The 18,153-nt window shown below is 33.9% G+C and overlaps 1 protein-coding gene across 2 annotated transcripts in view; it reads right to left on the bottom strand.

Annotated features, from left to right (window-relative positions):
* Pp4-19C (protein phosphatase 19C) overlaps nt 1–18,153 on the bottom strand; it is a 65,790-nt gene that overhangs the window by 5,669 nt on the left and 41,968 nt on the right. For both annotated transcript variants that reach the window (XM_089103687.1, XM_089103688.1), the window contains exons 2-6: nt 17,224–17,380; nt 15,593–15,745; nt 9,401–9,574; nt 7,644–7,770; nt 3,407–3,599 (exon numbers count right to left, since the gene is read on the bottom strand). In XM_089103687.1, coding sequence (XP_088959813.1) covers nt 3,407–3,599; nt 7,644–7,770; nt 9,401–9,574; nt 15,593–15,745; nt 17,224–17,373 — 797 coding nt within the window. In that variant the 5' untranslated portion in view covers nt 17,374–17,380. The remainder of the gene's footprint in view (nt 1–3,406; nt 3,600–7,643; nt 7,771–9,400; nt 9,575–15,592; nt 15,746–17,223; nt 17,381–18,153) is intronic.

Raw genomic sequence — 18,153 nt, 5'->3', positions numbered from 1 at the left:
AAGTTAGGTCCTGGGGGCATATAAGGTTTTTGTTATATAGAAAGCGTTGTCGTAGGAGCTTCAAAAAGGAATCATTGAAACGGCTAGTGCCAAGGCTAGAACATAATTTGCACTTTACTGAAAAATATATAAATGATTTTACTTTTATAACTTTAATAAATCAAATAATATTAACATTTTGATTACTAAATATAAGTATATGTATATTAAACTGACAATGAACATTCATTTGTATTTTTTTTCAGTAAAGTGCAAATTATGTTCTGGCCTTGGGAAGGCATAGGGGTTTTGAGCCCAACTTATGTTAATTTCTGCGTTTTGAGTTTGACTCGGTTACTTATTGTAATTTCTGTTCGTTTTGGGTTTCATTTATTTATCGATGCTGATTTGAGGTAGTTTCACGCTTGGTAGATTATTTGATTTTATTTTTGCTCATTTTTTGTATAATGGAGTTCTTTACTTTTCTTCGAAAAACTTATTTTGTGGAAAAAGCTTTTTTGGTTAGTTATAAGTAAAGCTTACTGATTGATTTAAGGTCATTCATAAAAGCAACTATATCTATCTTAAGACGATTTTTCTCGAAAACATCTAGAACCTGTGATTCAGAGCAGTACTTGGCCCCTGTAATCAACATAACTACGGATTAGTCGGTCTTCTCTTTCAAACAGTTCGTGGTAACGAACTGTAAGTAAGGAGTGACCCGGCTCAATAATAACCGAAACTCTAAAACTGAATTTTGATACCAATAGATGCATCAAAAGAATCAGATTTTTATACTGATTTCAAACATATAAGTTTCATCAAGTTTAAACCTACCCATCAAAAGTTATGCGCCTGAGAAAATTTGCCTTATTTTCGAAAAAGGGGAAAACAGCCCCTAAAAGTAATTGAACTTTAATGAAAATCCCACCATCAGTTTCGGCGTATCAGAGAACACAAGTATAGAAGTTTCAAGCTCATATCTGTAAAAATGTGGAATTTTGTATTTTTTGCCAGAAGAAAGATTACGGATGCGTGTTTATTTTTTTTTTCCCAGGGATGATCGTACCTATCCAGTGGTCCTAGAATATCTCGGGAGGGCTCATTCAAACGGAAATTAAAAGTTCTAGTGCCCATTTTATGTGACCAAAAAATGGAGGGCAACTAGGCCCCCTCCAACGCTCATTTTTTCCCCAAAGTTACCCGATCGAAATTTTGAGATAGCCATTTTGTTCAGCATGATCGAAAAATACATAACTATGTATTTGAGGATAACTTAATCCCCCACTGTCCCCGGGGGAAGGTCTGCAAGTTATGAACTTTGCCCAATGTTTACATATAATATTGGTTATTGGGAAGTATACATAAATTTTCAGGGGAACTTTTTTCTGGTAGTTGGAGGGGGGGGGTCGAGGGTTACATGGGAGGATCTTTCCACAGAGGAAGTTTTCATGGGGGAAGGGACATTGCTATGGAAGGGGCGCCGGATTTCCCAGCATTATTAAAAAAAACAAAAAAAAACGATCAGAAATTAAATTAAAAAAAAACAACAATTTTTTCAACTGAAAGTAAGGGGCAACATCAAAACTTAAAACGAACAGAAATTATTACGTATACGATTGGGTTCGAACCCTAGTCATTACCTCGCTCTTTACTCTAAAGTTTTTTTTGTACTTTCATCAAAGCCATTTCTTCTAATTAACGGCCTTTGTGATAAAGGGGTCATTCTTAAAGAATTAAAACAAAATTTGAACTGTAGCGGAAAGAGTGAGTTATTGACTAGAAGACGAACCCCTTAACATACGTAATAAAAACATACGAATATAGAAGTTCGTTACGTAAGTTAATTCGTAAGTGCGTCAGATCAAAATTTCGAGAAAGCCATTTAGGCAAAAAAAAAGTAAAATTAATGTCCAAATTTCGTTTCAATTATTCATGTACGGTGAGCCAAAATCAAAGCTGCATTAATTAAAAAAAAAAAATCAGAAAATAAATAAGAAAAACAAGTTTTTTTTAAACTGAAAGTAGGGAGCGACATTAAAACTTAAAACGAACAGAAATTATTCTATATATGAAAGGGGCCGTCCCCTCCTCGACGCCTCGCTCTTTACGCTAAAGTTTGACTCTGTCTCGAAACTTTACTTTTTTTTAAAATAAAGGAGGGGACAGCCCCTGTCATATCACACCCTGGGGCATCGAAACCTCAAAATTCATTCCTTTCGCTAACAGTTTTATCTAAGACTCTCAGCCATTAGCGAAGGTCCCGTCCTTGTGTGGCATCAAATAAATAAAAGAAAAATCAACTGAAAATAAGGAGCAATACTAAAACTTAAAAAGAACAGAAATTATTCCATATATAAGGGAGGCTGCATCCTCCTCAATACCCCTTTCTTCATGCTAAAGTTTCAAAGCAATTTTAAAAACTATTCTAAGCAAACTGTCCTTGTGTTTCAGGAGTCCTGCTTTAAAAATTGGAACAAAGGTCTAACTTTAGCGTAAAGAGTGGGGTATTGAGGAGAAGGCAGCCCCTCTACTACACGGTATAATTTCTGTTCGTTTTAAGTTTTAATGTTGCTAATTACTTTCATTTGAAAAATTTATTAAAAAAAAAAAAAAAAAAAAATTCTTTTTTAAAATAATATTGAGAAACCCACCTTCCCCTCCCCTTCCATGTAAATTCCCCACTCACGAAAAATTACTCCATGGAAAGTTCAAAATGCTCCCCTCGGAAAGTTGTACCCGGAAAAATTCAAACCTCGCTCCAAAACCCCCCAGAAAATTTCTTTTGGACGATTCCACCTGAAAAATTCTCTTTGGCATACTGTCATTCGAAAAACACTTGTTTTTATTAAATGTTTGATCATTTTTATATTCATACCGGAAATCCCCCAATGTTGAAATTTTTCCCGGACGAATTGCTTCTAGTATAGCCAATTATCACAATAAAGGTCGATTTAGCTACCCATTTTCAATAAACATACTTCTGAATGAAAAGAAATTAAAACAAGACAAAACAAAACTTAAACAAGTATCTTTTTTAAGAGGATATAACTGAATTTTTCTCACGACACATTTTTTGTGACAAATTTTTCGTCTTTTTTAGAAATTCTGGTTCATTTGTAGCTACTGAAATATTTGGCCAATGCAAGAATGAGCCAATTACGCCATGTGGATTTTAAAAGAAGTGTTTTAAAATTTTTCCATTTAAATTTTATGTATAATTAGGTTTTTAACCCATTTCTGATATTTATAACCAAGTTTAACCTAATCTAGCCTAACTTTAACTTTTGCCATCATAACTTGTATAAGACGGAAAAAGCTGATTCGCAAAACTAATTGAATTCAAGCAGAGAAAAAGGAGTTCAGTCTCCTCGAATGAAACATAAAGGGCTGTTTGATCATTTGTGTAGTAATTTCTGCTTCTTACCTATAGCAGTAATTAGGAGCAGACCAAACAGTCAAAACTGTTTCATTAAAATGCCACTTGTATCCTTCCATAACTAATTGATGTGCTCTGCAAATCATTGATATGTCATTTGTCAAATTGAAATGGGACACTACATCTGAGCCAAATAGAAATCCGGCGCCACGAGGCGATACACCCCAGCCCTGTTGCGAATCTGGAAGACAACAGAGATAAGAACAAGGGATAAATTCTCTAAAAAAAATACATAAAAAATAAAGAAGACGGAGTGATTTCATGCTCACCCAACAAAGAATCTTTTAAGGTTATGGGATTTATGTTCAATTGGCAAATATACATCCAAGGCATGACTGCAGCCACTTTCCAAGAAAGATAAGAGGGAGGGGGTTTTGTTTGTGAAAATTTTATGTCGCAGGAGTATTTGTACTAGAACTTTCATGATTATTTGAATAAAGCAATTTTTGTACCGTTTGCATATTTTGGTAATAAAACAGGCTTTGTCAACCCAAACAGAAACAACCATTAAGAGTTTTCATTATTTGATTTTGAGGAAAATGAATTCGTCCCTTAGCTTAGACTAAATAGATATGTTGAACCTACGTTTAAATGGCATCAGAAAAAAGCAATATCTGATCAGTAAACTTTTTTATTCTTTATTATTTTTTAAACTATTTTATTTTTTTATTCTTTTCTCTCAAAATTATTACAAACATGAACCGAAGGGAGTTTAGAAATAAATGTCACGATAAATTTTCAAATTAACTGCAAACTTTCAAGGTATAAGACAAGTAGTAACATTATAGACAGACCCAGTTTTTTTTCCTTTGAAGCACAGTTCATATAATTATTCAGTAAGCTTATCGCAGATCATTTCTGGTCTTCGTTCTCGGTGCGAACAAAAAGCTCCTCCCACTTCTTCGTGCAGTTATTAATAGCGGGTTTCCACTTGTTTCCGATTGTTTCGCGTAAAGTGCATTATTCGTAATGGCGGGTTTCCACTTGCTTCCGATTGTTTCGCGTCTGACTTGTCTACCCGTGAAAAGATCTGACGCCGCTTATGTTTCTACGTTCTCTGGAGCACTCGCACCCCGGTCCGGGTTTTTATAATGGGTGAGATAGGGAATGATTATACTGGATAATTATATGAACTGTGCTTTGAAGTATTTATCATACCAACTTTCAAAGACAATGTTGCCATAGTATTGGAGCGGAAATGCTTTAGACGATAATTTAGGAGGAAAATTTGACTATCAGATTTTCAATTGAAAGTCTGGTCTTTGAATTAGTTTCAGGACATTTTTTCATTTCCAGGCAATTTCCACTCTATAAGAATTTACTCAGTAATAGATAAAATCGATAAAATACTAATTTTGTGTTATTCCCGCTTTTCATAATCACGGGTTCGAATGTCTTCCCAATGTTATTTGAGCAAAAATGCCCATAGCAAGCATTTAAGTTTTCTGTATTTGACAACTGATATTACGACCACTTATTCTGCTCTTTTTGATCGTTATCTACTACTAGTAATTTTACTTTTAATACTTAGTTTAGTAATTAACTATATTTCTGATTATACAAATAAAAGTATAATCATATTTTTAAGTAGTTTCATTTCAATGCTGCTCTAAAGCCTCAAGAAGCTTAGTGCCTTTTTTACGATACTATCAGCAAATTGGTTTTCAAAAATTTTGTGATTTTTGTTATTCCTGCAGCTGGCAATCATGGTCTTCTCTGTTGCAAGATACTGATAGAATTCATAATAAGGGGTTTGTCTGAATACAAATTGACAGATCAAAAGTTGAGAACACTGAATAGCTCAACTAAACTACAACCTGCTCACAATTATTTATTTAATTCTTCTTTATAAATAATTCATTTAATTACTTTGCAAAAATATTTAGACTGTGCAATTAAGTGAGAACTATTCTTAAACTCTATTAAGCAAAGTAGAAACAACGCAAAAAATGAGCAAAAGCGTGGATACAAATCCGCGAGTGAAAACACTACACGAGGTTTGTTGCTCACAATTACTTCTTTAACAACCTTTTTTACAACCTCAACCACACTTACAACCTGCTCACAATTACTTATTTAATTCTTCTTTATAAATAATTCATTTAATTATTTTGCAAAAATATTTAAACTGTGGAATTAAGTGAGAACTATTCTTAAACTCTATTAAGCAAAGTGGAAACAACGCAAAAAATGAGCAAAAGCGTGGATACAAATCCGCGAGTGAAAACCCTACACGAGGTTTGTTGCTCACAATTACTTATTTAACAACCTTTTTTAAAACCTCAACCACAATTACAACCTGCTCACAATTACTTATTTAATTCTTCTTTATAAATAATTCATTGAATTATTTTGCAAAAATATTTAAACTGTGCAATTAAGTGAGAACTATTCTTAAACTCTATTAAGCAAAGTGGAAACAAAGCAAAAAATGAGCAAAAGCGTGGATACAAATCCGCGAGTGAAAACACAACACGAGGTTTGTTGCTCACAATTACTTATTTAACAACCTTTTTTACAACCTCAACCTCAACCACAATTACAAACTGCTCACAATTACTTATTTAATTCTTCTTTATAAATAATTCATTTAATTATTTTGCAAAAATATTTTAAACTGTGGAATTAAGTGAGAACTACTCTTAAACTCTATTAAGCAAAGTGGAAACAACGCAAAAAATGAGCAAAAGCGTGGATACAAATCTGCGAGTGAAAACACTACACGAGGTTTGTTGCTCACAGTTACTTCTTTAACAATCTTTTTTACAACCTCAACCACAATTACAACCTGCTCACAATTACTTATTTAATTCTTCTTTATAAATAATTCATTTAATTATTTTGCAAAAATATTTAAACTGTGGAATTAAGTGAGAACTATTCTTAAACTCTATTAAGCAAAGTGGAAACAACGCAAAAAATGAGCAAAAGCGTGGATACAAATCCGCGAGTAAAAACCCTGCACGAGGTTTGTTGCTCACAATTACTTATTTAACAACCTTTTTTAAAACCTCAACCACAATTACAACCTGCTCACAATTACTTATTTAATTCTTCTTTATAAATAATTCATTTAATTATTTTGCAAAAATATTTAAACTGTGCAATTAAGTGAGAACTATTCTTAAACTCTATTAAGCAAAGTGGAAACAACGCAAAAAATGAGCAAAAGCGTGGATACAAATCCGCGAGTTAAAACACAACACGAGGTTTGTTGCTCACAATTACTTATTTAACAACCTTTTTTACAACCTCAACCACAATTACAACCTGCTCACAATTACTTATTTAATTCTTCTTTATAAATAATTCATTTAATTATTTTGCAAAAATATTTTAAACTGTGGAATTAAGTGAGAACTACTCTTAAACTCTATTAAGCAAAGTGGAAACAACGCAAAAAATGAGCAAAAGCGTGGATACAAATCTGCGAGTGAAAACACTACACGAGGTTTGTTGCTCACAGTTACTTCTTTAACAATCTTTTTTACAACCTCAACCACAATTACAACCTGCTCACAATTACTTATTTAATTCTTCTTTATAAATAATTCATTTAATAATTTTGCAAAAATATTTAAACTGTGCAATTAAGTGAGAACTATTCTTAAACTCTATTAAGCAAAGTGGAAACAACGCAAAAAATGAGCAAAAGCGTGGATACAAATCCGCGAGTGAAAACACTACACGAGGTTTGTTGCTCACAATTACTTCTTTAACAACCTTTTTTACAACCTCAACCACAATTACAACCTGCTCACAATTACTTATTTAATTCTTCTTTATAAATAATTCATTTAATAATTTTGCAAAAATATTTAAACTGTGCAATTAAGTGAGAACTATTCTTAAACTCTATTAAGCAAAGTGGAAACAACGCAAAAAAATGAGCAAAAGCGTGGATACAAATCCGCGAGTGAAAACACTACACGAGGTTTGTCAGTCTTAATCCTAAATTATAGACTTGGACCTTATAGTTTATACTAAAATCAATGAAAAAGACACATCTTAATTTATACGCGGACTTTGGTATTCTTCACCACAAAAAGAAAAAGTTAAAAGGAACAAATATTAATAAGTAGAAACGTATATATTAAAATGACCAAAAAGCTGAAGGACTGTGTTTAAACAAATCTATATAAATTTTATTAAAGGCTGTTGGGTATCAAAGTTTCTATACCACAAGTCAGTCTAAAATCCATGCCGTAATTTCACGAACACTTACCTTCTGGGTCAGACCATAATAGATCGCACATAGGTCCATCATGAGGCACTTCCTGTTTTCTGTCAATAGTCCTAATTTGGTCAAGCGTCTGAATAGAGGGAGATAGGCCACCATGAACGCAAAAAATCTAAAAGAATGAAGGCCTTACTGTCAGCCATATAACATCTTTCATATTACGGAACTTCAGCTATCGAAATTTACAAAGCGGTGAAAGGGATAGGGATGGTGAGAAGCCATTGTAGGAAAAAACTTACTCAAACAAGTCTTTTATAAAATCCAAATAAAAGCTGCCAAGTTTACGGTCTCAGCTACCGAGAATTTAGAAAAGCTCCAATTTTTTTTTTCGGATTTTGTAATGCTCCCCCAAAACACATCCACTGTCAAATTTCTAATTTTCCTCAAAGGTGGATGCTGTTATTTCACTCAACAAAAATGTTTTTTATTTACTGTTTTCATTCTAATTGTAAGTTTATTATATTCCAATTTCATATTGAGCATTTAGATGTGCATTAATTCCTGTACATAGGGCCCAGAATGAGCCCCTTGGTCGGAAGAGCATCCCCCAGGTACAAAATATATACATAAAACACATTTTTTAGAGGGGGGGAAGGATTAACAAAAATTAACCGCCATTAACATGATTTCAGTAATAGTTCTACACGGTAAATAAGAGTTTTCATTGATTGAAAAAAAAAAAAAAAAAAAACATTTAATTTTTTTCAATCAACAAGCCTCCTAATTTGAATTAAGCTCTAAAAACAAACAGGTAGAACCACTTTGCACTAGCGACTCAGATTTGCTATTCAAGCCTAGCCAATTCTTGTCTTCTCACAAATATCAAGATAGCAGCTTTTTGCTTGTCCCTAATATCAAACATAAAACCAAACTAGCTTCATTAGCCAACATACAAACAACGCCCGTTAGCAGGCTAGCCCTTTTAAGCATGGCTTGACAGTTTGAGCATAATTCAAACCCATAAATAATTTAAACACAAAACAAATCAAAAATGGCTAATATTAGCTGTATGATCAACCAGGTTCCGCAATATTTAACCTGTAAACAGTTAAGTACTAATAGTTAAACCACTGAGCTACTTAGCACTACCAGTCAGAGAACAGACCTAATTGTCTGGACCCGAAAAGTTAAAATTTTGAAAACTGAAAATATTACAACGAAAAAAAGATAAATGAATCCCTCAAAATAGCAAATAGCACATGAATTATTTGGAAACCTTGCAATAAATGAATTCTAATTATAGAATTCGAAAACAGATTTTAAATTTAGCCATAACAAGGTATTAACACTACCATTTGACATGACCTATTCTGAATGTATCTTGACTGTTTTCGTATTCCTTGGGCGAAACACACTGGCTTTACCGGGAATATCAATATTATCGAAAGTAAATAAAATAGACAAAATATAAACTTAGATTCCCACAAATCTGTCTAAGATACATTGACCTTAGAAAAATTTGAAATAAACAACTAAAATTGCAAGAAAACTAGACAAAATAATTGTTCAAACAGCAAGTTCTAAAATGAGGAGTTAAATGATGGAAAGTGGTGGGGTAGAGAAATAGGGGACTCGGAGATAACTTGCTGATTAAGTTAACATCTTATTCATAAGCACTTTCTTTCTTTATATCCAGGCTGGGATACAAACTGGAACAACAATAAAACCATCAACTCAGCTTAATTTTAAATTCTTGCACAAAATTGTCTCCTTTCTAATGGCTAGTTAAAAGAAAGTCTTACTTTTCCGTCTATGATTGCCGAAAGACTTAAGTAGTCAAATATTTCTGTGCAATAACGCCAGACAGTAATGCTTCCATATTTCCTAAAGCACTCATCATAGAACCCGTAGACTTGAGTGATTTGCCGAGATTCATGATTTCCACGAATCAACGTTATCCTATCTGGATACCGGACCTGCAAAATACAAAAGAATTTTTCATCAACAACAGACCTAATTTTTTCCCCTTTAACATTCCTGACCCTCCTTTTTTTTTACCAAGGTCCTTAAAAGACAGCCCCCCCTTTTTTTTCTTTTTTATTTATTATTCTTCTTACCTTTAGCCATTCCTTTGTGTTGTTTGAAAAACATTTAGTTTACCTCCTTAGTTCTTAAATTTCCTTTCAAAACCTTAATCTTTGTCATCAAAGATTAAAGGGTGAAAGACTAATCTTGTCACCCTTAAGGAAAGGAGAGCAAAAATTACCTTGCGTTTCGCTAACAATGCCCTTCATAACCCTCGAACAGCTCCCCTTTTTTCAATATTCACCTCTTCTACCCCGTCTCCCACGTTCTGTGTCAACAAAAATCCCCCTTCACGCCCCAACAAAAGTTTCCAATGAAAGATACAGAAAAACTTTCATCCCGTACATAGTTGACATTTCAACCACTTAATCTCCGCTGCCTCCATCCCCCCCTTCACTCACTCTTTACCTCATAGTTATTAATTCTAATGCCCATTTTGCAAATTTGGAGGTTTTATATTTATCTTTGTTAGTCACCAACTAACTTATGTTTTTGTTTTAATTTTACTTTATCCCCTTGTTAATTTTACGAGTTTATTTCTTTTTTTTGGGGGGGGGGGGGGGGCATTTTGCTGACTTGACATTGGCTTTCTAATTTTATGAGTTTACTTTGTTTTTGTTTTTAACGTTTTTTACGTATTTGACATTGACCCTTTTATAATTTTCTGTTGTTGTTTGATTGTTTATGTTTGTAGCTCTTTTTTCGCTGTATTTGACGCTAAAGTGCGAATTCGGCCCTTTTGGGCTTGTGATAGCCACTTTTCAGCAATAAATCTTATCTTATCTTATCAACTCACCGTTAATTTTTGAAGAAGATCTATTCTGTCTGTTTTAGGAAAACCTTAATTAAACCACTGTATAAGAAAGGGGATAAGAGCGAGGGTGGTAATTATCGAGGCATTAGTCTGGTCTCTGTAGGTAGCAAATTACTTAGTAATATGATACTTTTTAGACTGAGAGATGCTGCAAAGTTTTAAGAGAAGAACAGTGCGATTTTAGAAAAGGTAGAGGATGTGTCAACCAAACTTTCACTCTTAGGTTAATAATTGAGAAGTGCCCGAGTTGTCAAACACCTTTGGTCCTCAGTTTTATAGATTATGAGCAAGCGTTCGATTCTGTTGATAGAAGAGCTTTAGCAAAGGTCTTATCCTTGTACGGTATACCAGACAAATGAATTGAAGTGATTAGTGCTATGTATGAGAATAACACTGCTGTAGTTAAGGTAGGAAATGAGGTTAGCAGCTGGTTTTGCATTAAATCAGGAGTTAAGCAAGGTTGTGTTCTATCCCCCTTTATATGCATCATTTCGATGGACTTTGTCTTAAGGAGCAGAGGAAAGGCAATGGGAGACCACGGCATCAAATGGGGAAGAAAAACTCTCCTGAAATTAGATTATGCTGATGATTTAAGCATCCTATATGAAAGTGTGAGCAAAATGAATAAACTTTTAGAGGTTCTGCAAGCTCAGGGTGCTAGAATATGTTTAAAATTCATGTTAGTTAGACTAAGTCACTAAGGCTAGGAATAAGTGAAGATGAAAAGGTGACTTGGGTAATGAAAAGATTGATCTCTACGGATTGTTCTGGGTACCCGTCTGACTGACCGTATTTCGAACCGTAGGCTGTACGAAAAATGTGGTTCAATCCCGCTTTCTGGGGCTATAATAAAAGAAAGGTTGAGATGGCTAGGGCGAGTTCTGTGGATGACGGAGTACAGATTGCCGAAGATTGTCCTTTTCGGCCAACCGTCTAGGGCTAAACGGAAAGCAGGTCGTACTCGTCTGGGAGGATGTCACAAAGAAAGATTTAAAGGAAAGGGGAACTTCCTGGGAGGGTGTAAAGAGGGAGGCTTTGAAACGGTTGGTCTGGAAGAAGAGCGTGATTAGCTGTGCTGACCTCAGGCGGCTTGGTGCTGCAGTGAGTTGTTAGTAGAAATAGTAGTATTCTTATCTTTAATCTATTCTATCTTCTAATATTATCATTAATCTATTCGCTCTAATCTATGCTGCTTTCCATTTAACTTTTGTTTATGTTGGACTAATGTCTCTTCATTCATAAATTTTACTGTTTTTCTCTGCCTTTCCTGATTACAAAAATTCTGGTATTGCCTATAGGGTAAATTTGCGGCATTTTAAAAAGTAAAAACTTTCTGAACATTCAGAAGACCCTCCACTATCTAATAGCTTTTCACTTACTACCACTAAAGCTAAGTATTCAAATTTAAATAAACATATTCCATGCATTTGACAGTAAACAGGATGGAAATTCTCTCAACAGTAAAAACAAAACTTACTTAAGAATTTTCTTTTCACATTCCCCTCCTAGAACAAAAAAAATCTACTGGTTCCCACCCCCCAAAGGTCAGGCTTTTACGCCCTTATGTTCCAACAGTTCAGATAAACAAAATGAAGGGTGTGTTTCAGTAGCTACCTATGATATGCCTAGTAATTGTTAAACAAAAAGTATGAACTGTTTTCACAATAAGAAAAGACATAATCTTTGCGTACCATATTCCTTTGTCGTTCAGTGTTTTTTTAAGCAAGAAATTTTATTTTTAAAAGTATTGCCATTTGTCAAATTGTATTCGTCATTCGTTAAAATCTACGGAAAACTGATTGGAGGAAAAACAAGCATGTCTCTAGAAAAAAAAACAAAAAAAAACACCACCATTCAGGGTTATCCAGTAGCTTTCTATTTTATAAAGCTAAGTGTAGCCCCCCCTCCAAATCAGTCATATTAATTTCTTTTTTCCTCTAGCTTTATATTGGGGCAGAGATTTACGAACCAATTTTGTCAAAAGCCACATGGGGCATTTACACTGATGTATCTGTTAAAGCTTTATTTATAACAGGTGACATAAGATAACAATTCAAAAAATTTCGTAACAATCAAATTTAATGCACAAAATGAGTTGAAAACCTTGCAGTTAAAGGCAGTAACAAGAATATCATTTTTGCAATGAAAAGAAGAAACTGACAAACGGGAAATTAAGATCCTAAAAGAATAATCAAAGAAGACTCCAACCGAAATTCGAGTTCAGCTAGAGTAGCATAGTACAACAACCACACAGAACCCCCCCCCCAACCCCAAATTTTTTGTCCGACTCGTAAACAAGTAATAAAATGCCTATAAACAAATTTTGAAGCGTTTTATAAAGTCCCCCTCCCCTTACCCCGAAAAACCCTGGATACGCCCTTAACACACAAGGCAACAATCGAAACAGCATACACTATAGTGTATTCAAGTGGGTGGGCAGTCAATTACTCTTCGGAAAGACAGATTCTTGATTAAGTAAATTTTGAAAAATAGATGCATAGAAAAGACAACCCTAGCACCGAAAAATATGGTCCCGATACACACTTTTTGAGTTTTCCACCCCTACCCTAATGAAAAATCTTCCAAAAAATCCATAGGTGAGAATTGGACTCAATGCATAGTCGAGCTTCAATGCACAGTCATGGTTTCAACAACCCACTGAACTGTTAAATCAATCTTTGTATTCACTTAAAACAAATCCTCACCTCATACTTAACTCACTTCACTTAGCCATAAGTTAATCGTTAGAGGCTTTTTCCGCCAAAAAACTTGCTTGGCAATTTAAAAAGCTTAGTTTTCAATGCAGTCACCTTTTGAATAAGTATAATAAAAATTATCAAGATATTTTGAATGATATTTTATGGTAGCTTGTTGGATGTCTTTTTTCTCTTCCCTTTATAATTTTGGAATTTAGTGTTTGTTTCGACACAAGCAGGTACTAAGTTGCGGAGGATAGCTGGAAATTAGTTCGTAAAAATTGAGCTTGAAAGTGAAAGGGCTTTGGTTGACAGTTGGGGTTATGCAATTATGGGAAGTAAACTGGCTGAAGGGTTATTCTTTCAGAGTTGGGAAGTATTTACTTTGAATCAGTTCTAGGTGAGCGGTGGTGAAGGAAGCTTTGAAAATTTTTGGGTATTGTATTGTTCATAGATATTCCACAGGTGACACTACATAGGGGTATGCCATATGGTTCTATGGCAGGCGCACTCATTTTGCCTGGGTAAGGAAATTTAAGCGCTAACACCTGTATAGTCAAGTGACTTATCCTCTGAGGATCCCTGATCTGGGGTGACTACTTTGTGAATACTAAATTTTGTAGACGTAAGGTGTTATAGCTTGGTTTTAGGACAATGAGTTACGCTTAATAATGCTGATTTTGCTCTATTTTGGACTATTGGGTTGAATGTACTGTTTTGTCCTAGGTGATTGAATGGATGAGTAAGGTCTAGATCTTGTTCAAGTGCTCATTTATCTCAGTTACTAAATTAGGAAGACAGTTTTTTTTGTTTTTTTTTACCAATTAATTACCTGTAATACCCTATAACGCTTTCATTTCCCACATAAATACATAAAAAAAAAAAAAATCAGATCGCACCAACATAAAATAACAAACTCAAAATAACAAGCGCAACAAAATCACGTGAAAAAATAAATAAATAAAATGATAAACTTCGTTTTTTTCTTCAAAATGAGGAGATAAATTTCTATCAAATAAATGGTTTTTAGGTTTTTTTAATATTCTGACTTGAAACCTCATTTTTATAAGCATGAGACGTCTCCTTCAAATATCATAACCTGTCCTGTTTCCTTTTTTCAAACATTATCCTTTATCCTCTTTCAAGTATCATAATCTATAACTTTATTCAATTTACAACATGAATATACTCATACTGATAGTATAGCAGTGCTTGGTTGCACTAAAATCAGGAGAAAAAGTTCCCAAAGTGCTCAGATAAAGACATTGCTGCAAAGTTTATTTCTAAAATGTTTTGAGTGCCACTTAGTTGAGAGCCACTAAATAGTACAGATAATTTCTTTCTCGTGGCCTAATTTGAATATTATAGCCCATTAAATTCCTGCACTGCATGCATACTATGCCTATGTAAAGGGCATACTTCAATAAACAAGAAATGGGATTATGATAAATTTAACGAAAGGAGTACCTACTAAATAGTAATGTCGTTTCATACCCTTTTTTTTTGTTTTTTATTAAAGGGGTAGGCTTGACTGACTTCTGAATATCGCCAGAAGCATATTTACAAAACAACTAAGGTTTTGTCAATTGGCCTTTTAATAGGACCTTTTTTCCAGGGCTGTAGAGTCGGTTAAAAGCTATAACTGACTCCAGCTCCAGATATTTTCAATATACTGACTCCAACTCCCACTCCATTCAGCAAAAACTCCACAGCCTTGCTTTTTTACACCCCTTCGGGCGTTTCTCAATTTTTCAGTAAATATTATATCAGCAGCAATTAGGTAAATTACAACATTTATAAATACGAAACAAAAAACAAACAAACAGAATTTAGCACAAAAGATTTATATGCTTAGCATCGTACAGTAATCTTAGGTTCAAGCCTTAGTCTTATCATATAAATTGAAAACCTGACTCATTTTCTACAATGAAAAGTTCCCTAATGCCCAAGTCACATTATAGTTGCAATTGTAAGTAAAACTAAAACTGTGCCCAAATGCAATGACAATTACATATCATGTTAGTAATTTTTCGAGTTTAGCATTTTTAGCTTCCAGGCAAAAATGCTATGATTGACCAATCAGAGTAAGGATTTAAGGCATAATTTTTTTAAATTAAAAAAATTGGAAGCTAAGGATAACACTTTTACTATCTATAGGATAAACCTGGCAAAAGATAAAAGGATATAGTATTAGCAGGCAATATCTGGGAAAAATTTAGCACCGATGCTAGCTTTTCAACCAACTTCTTGCCATTTCAATTTTCCGCTTCCGTAGCAGAACGTTGGCATGACGTTAAAATCATGGGAAAACGCATGTCCTTCATAAACCATGGCAACAATACAGGCATTTCAACACTTCCAACAATAACAAACTTTATGCTCAACAATCTTGACATTACCTTGAGGGCAAGCAGTAAAAGGAAGGTTTCAACACTATAAAATCCTCTATCCACAAAATCACCCATGAACAAATAGTTGGTGTCTGGTACATCCCCGCCTACTTTGAAAAGTTCTTTGAGATCATAGAATTGACCATGGATGTCACCACATACCTGCAAGAGGAACCAGAAAGTATGGGGCTATCAACGAATCAAACTTTATTAGCTACTCGATGAATATAGCTAGGCACTGCACATCTTTGGAGATTTTATTTGGAAATATAGGGAACAAAAGCCACTATGGCCACTGACAAGGCAGTGACTAGCAATTTCATTAAAAAATTAGACAATTTCGAAGAAAACTTGGTAACTGATAAAAGTATTCTTCAATGTTATACGGTTCAAGCTGACTTTAATTGACAAGCAATGATTAATCAGCATTTTATTATTTTCAAAAATTATTAAAGTCAAAATCCAATCTGCCAAAAGTAGGCCTAGGTTGACTTGATGATATTTTGACAGTTTAAATAGACTACTTCATTTTTAGCAAATGGGCCTACCAGTGACATAATTCCCCTTTCTTTACCCTTCCTTATACTTTGAAGTACCTGCAAAGACAAGTTTATTAAGTTTAAGGCATACGAAATTGCCAAACGTCAGATGGCATCGTCTTTGCCACAGTACTTATAACTTCCACTCTTTTAAGTTATTCATGAAAAATTTACGTATTGGAGAAAGACAAAAGTTAAGTTGCAGAATCTACAAAAAAAAAATCGACATAGAATGGAAATACAATAGACTAGAACATTTACGGTTTAAAATTCCATTTAGGCATATCAACATTAAACCCAACGATTTTTTATACTGACTTTTAGAAATTTAAAGAGAGCATAATGACGATTTGTCTATTGCTGAAAAACCTCTTTTTAAAGCAGAGATGAAATTAACTTGTAAATATTCATCTATTAGTCTAGACAGTTGACTGACTTATTGAATCCATTTGATTCAAGTTAAATTTATTCACTGATCTTACAAATTCTCAAGTTAAAAAAAATGGCACAGTACAGTTTTTGACATCTCACAGATTTTTTAAATGATTATATCACAACTAAAATACAGCAAAAAAATAACAAAATAAAATACAGCATAAAAAAAAATTAAGAAAAAGATAAAACCGAATGAGGGAAATCGTCAGCCAGTTGAAATTTTGAACGCAAAGATGAAATTTTGGGGAAAACCTCTGGGAATCATCCTCAACGACAGTATGCATTTATATAAACGTTACAGAAAACCTTTAAAGTAACCCATGCAGTAGCAACAAAATAACAGAATAAATGACTTCAAGATACAGATTCACTGATGCACGTTTACTTGGGTGCAAAAAAATTTGCAAAAAGGAACATGGAATTACTTCTTAAAACTACATTACATCACTAAATTATGTAAACTAGGCTACACACAAAACAAACCCAATTTTCCAGAAAAACGCTTCAATTCTACTGATTTTTTTTTAAATCTTACAAAAAAACTCCAATGTGAAAATATGCGGATGTCAAATTAGTTCCATGACTTTGGTCAACAGTAAGCTAGCATTTATTGTTGACGTTATGTTTCAATTCATAGCCTAAATAAACAAAACTTAACAGGCTTACTGTAACAGGCGAATCCACTCTTTGTACATTGCTTTCTTCAACAAGGATCTCTCTGGCTTTGGCACAAAGGGCTTTGACCTCAGATTCCTTAATAATCTCACATCTCTTCAACTGTTCAATCTGTCTATCCAAATCACTATAATCTGGCATTATATACCTTCAAAAAACGAGGAAAATATTCTTTACTAAGTAGAGGATAAATAAAGACATGTTTTATACTAGATTTATACTCACCCATGAAGAGTGACAGAGAGATAGATACATGGGGAAGAGGGAGGATAAATAGCCACACTCTCAACCAAGAAAAATCATCTCGTCATAGCTGAAAACAGGCTAATACCTCTCCTAAGGAGTGCACAAGGACCCCTTCCATTAGAATATATATAAATTATAGGCAGTAAATGGCGACAAGCTGAGCCTTAGCATAAAAAAGTGCCATTTGCAAAAAAACTAATGGAAAGCAAAGCTGACTTACAAGACCAGCTGGTGAAAATTGTCACAAATAACAACTGAACAATCAAGGAATTTGAAGATTAACCATGCTTCCATTGTCATAATCAGCTTTTCCTGACTAACTACCCTTAATAATTGGTCTCCATCATGATTTTGCAAGGTGTTCAAAAATACTATTCAGTTGTTACAGTTATTATCTATAAATTGAAAAAAAAAATAATCGGAATCTCAAACTCTATTAAACTCTTGACTTTTTGTGAATAAGAGTCTAGGAATTTTCCGCTAGTCTCAAATAACAATTGAAAGCAAAATCGGCTTCACTTTCCTGCTCGCGAAAAACACCCTGAGCTTAAAATGCAGAAAAGCTTATAATTTTGGACCTAAAATACACCATTTTGAAAACCCAAAATTCATCCATTTTTTTTTACTGCAGCCATCTAAAGCTTCAAAAACATACCAGTGTATTATTATTGCACC

Source organism: Artemia sp. Qi Xiang Cuo, chromosome 17, assembly GCF_049724085.1.
Source record: "Artemia sp. Qi Xiang Cuo chromosome 17, ASM4972408v1, whole genome shotgun sequence".
In the NCBI taxonomy this organism is placed as follows: Eukaryota; Metazoa; Arthropoda; class Branchiopoda; order Anostraca; family Artemiidae; genus Artemia; species Artemia sp. Qi Xiang Cuo.
The sequence above is the reverse complement of the archived record's forward strand: the minus strand, read 5'-3'. Positions and strand labels throughout refer to the sequence as shown.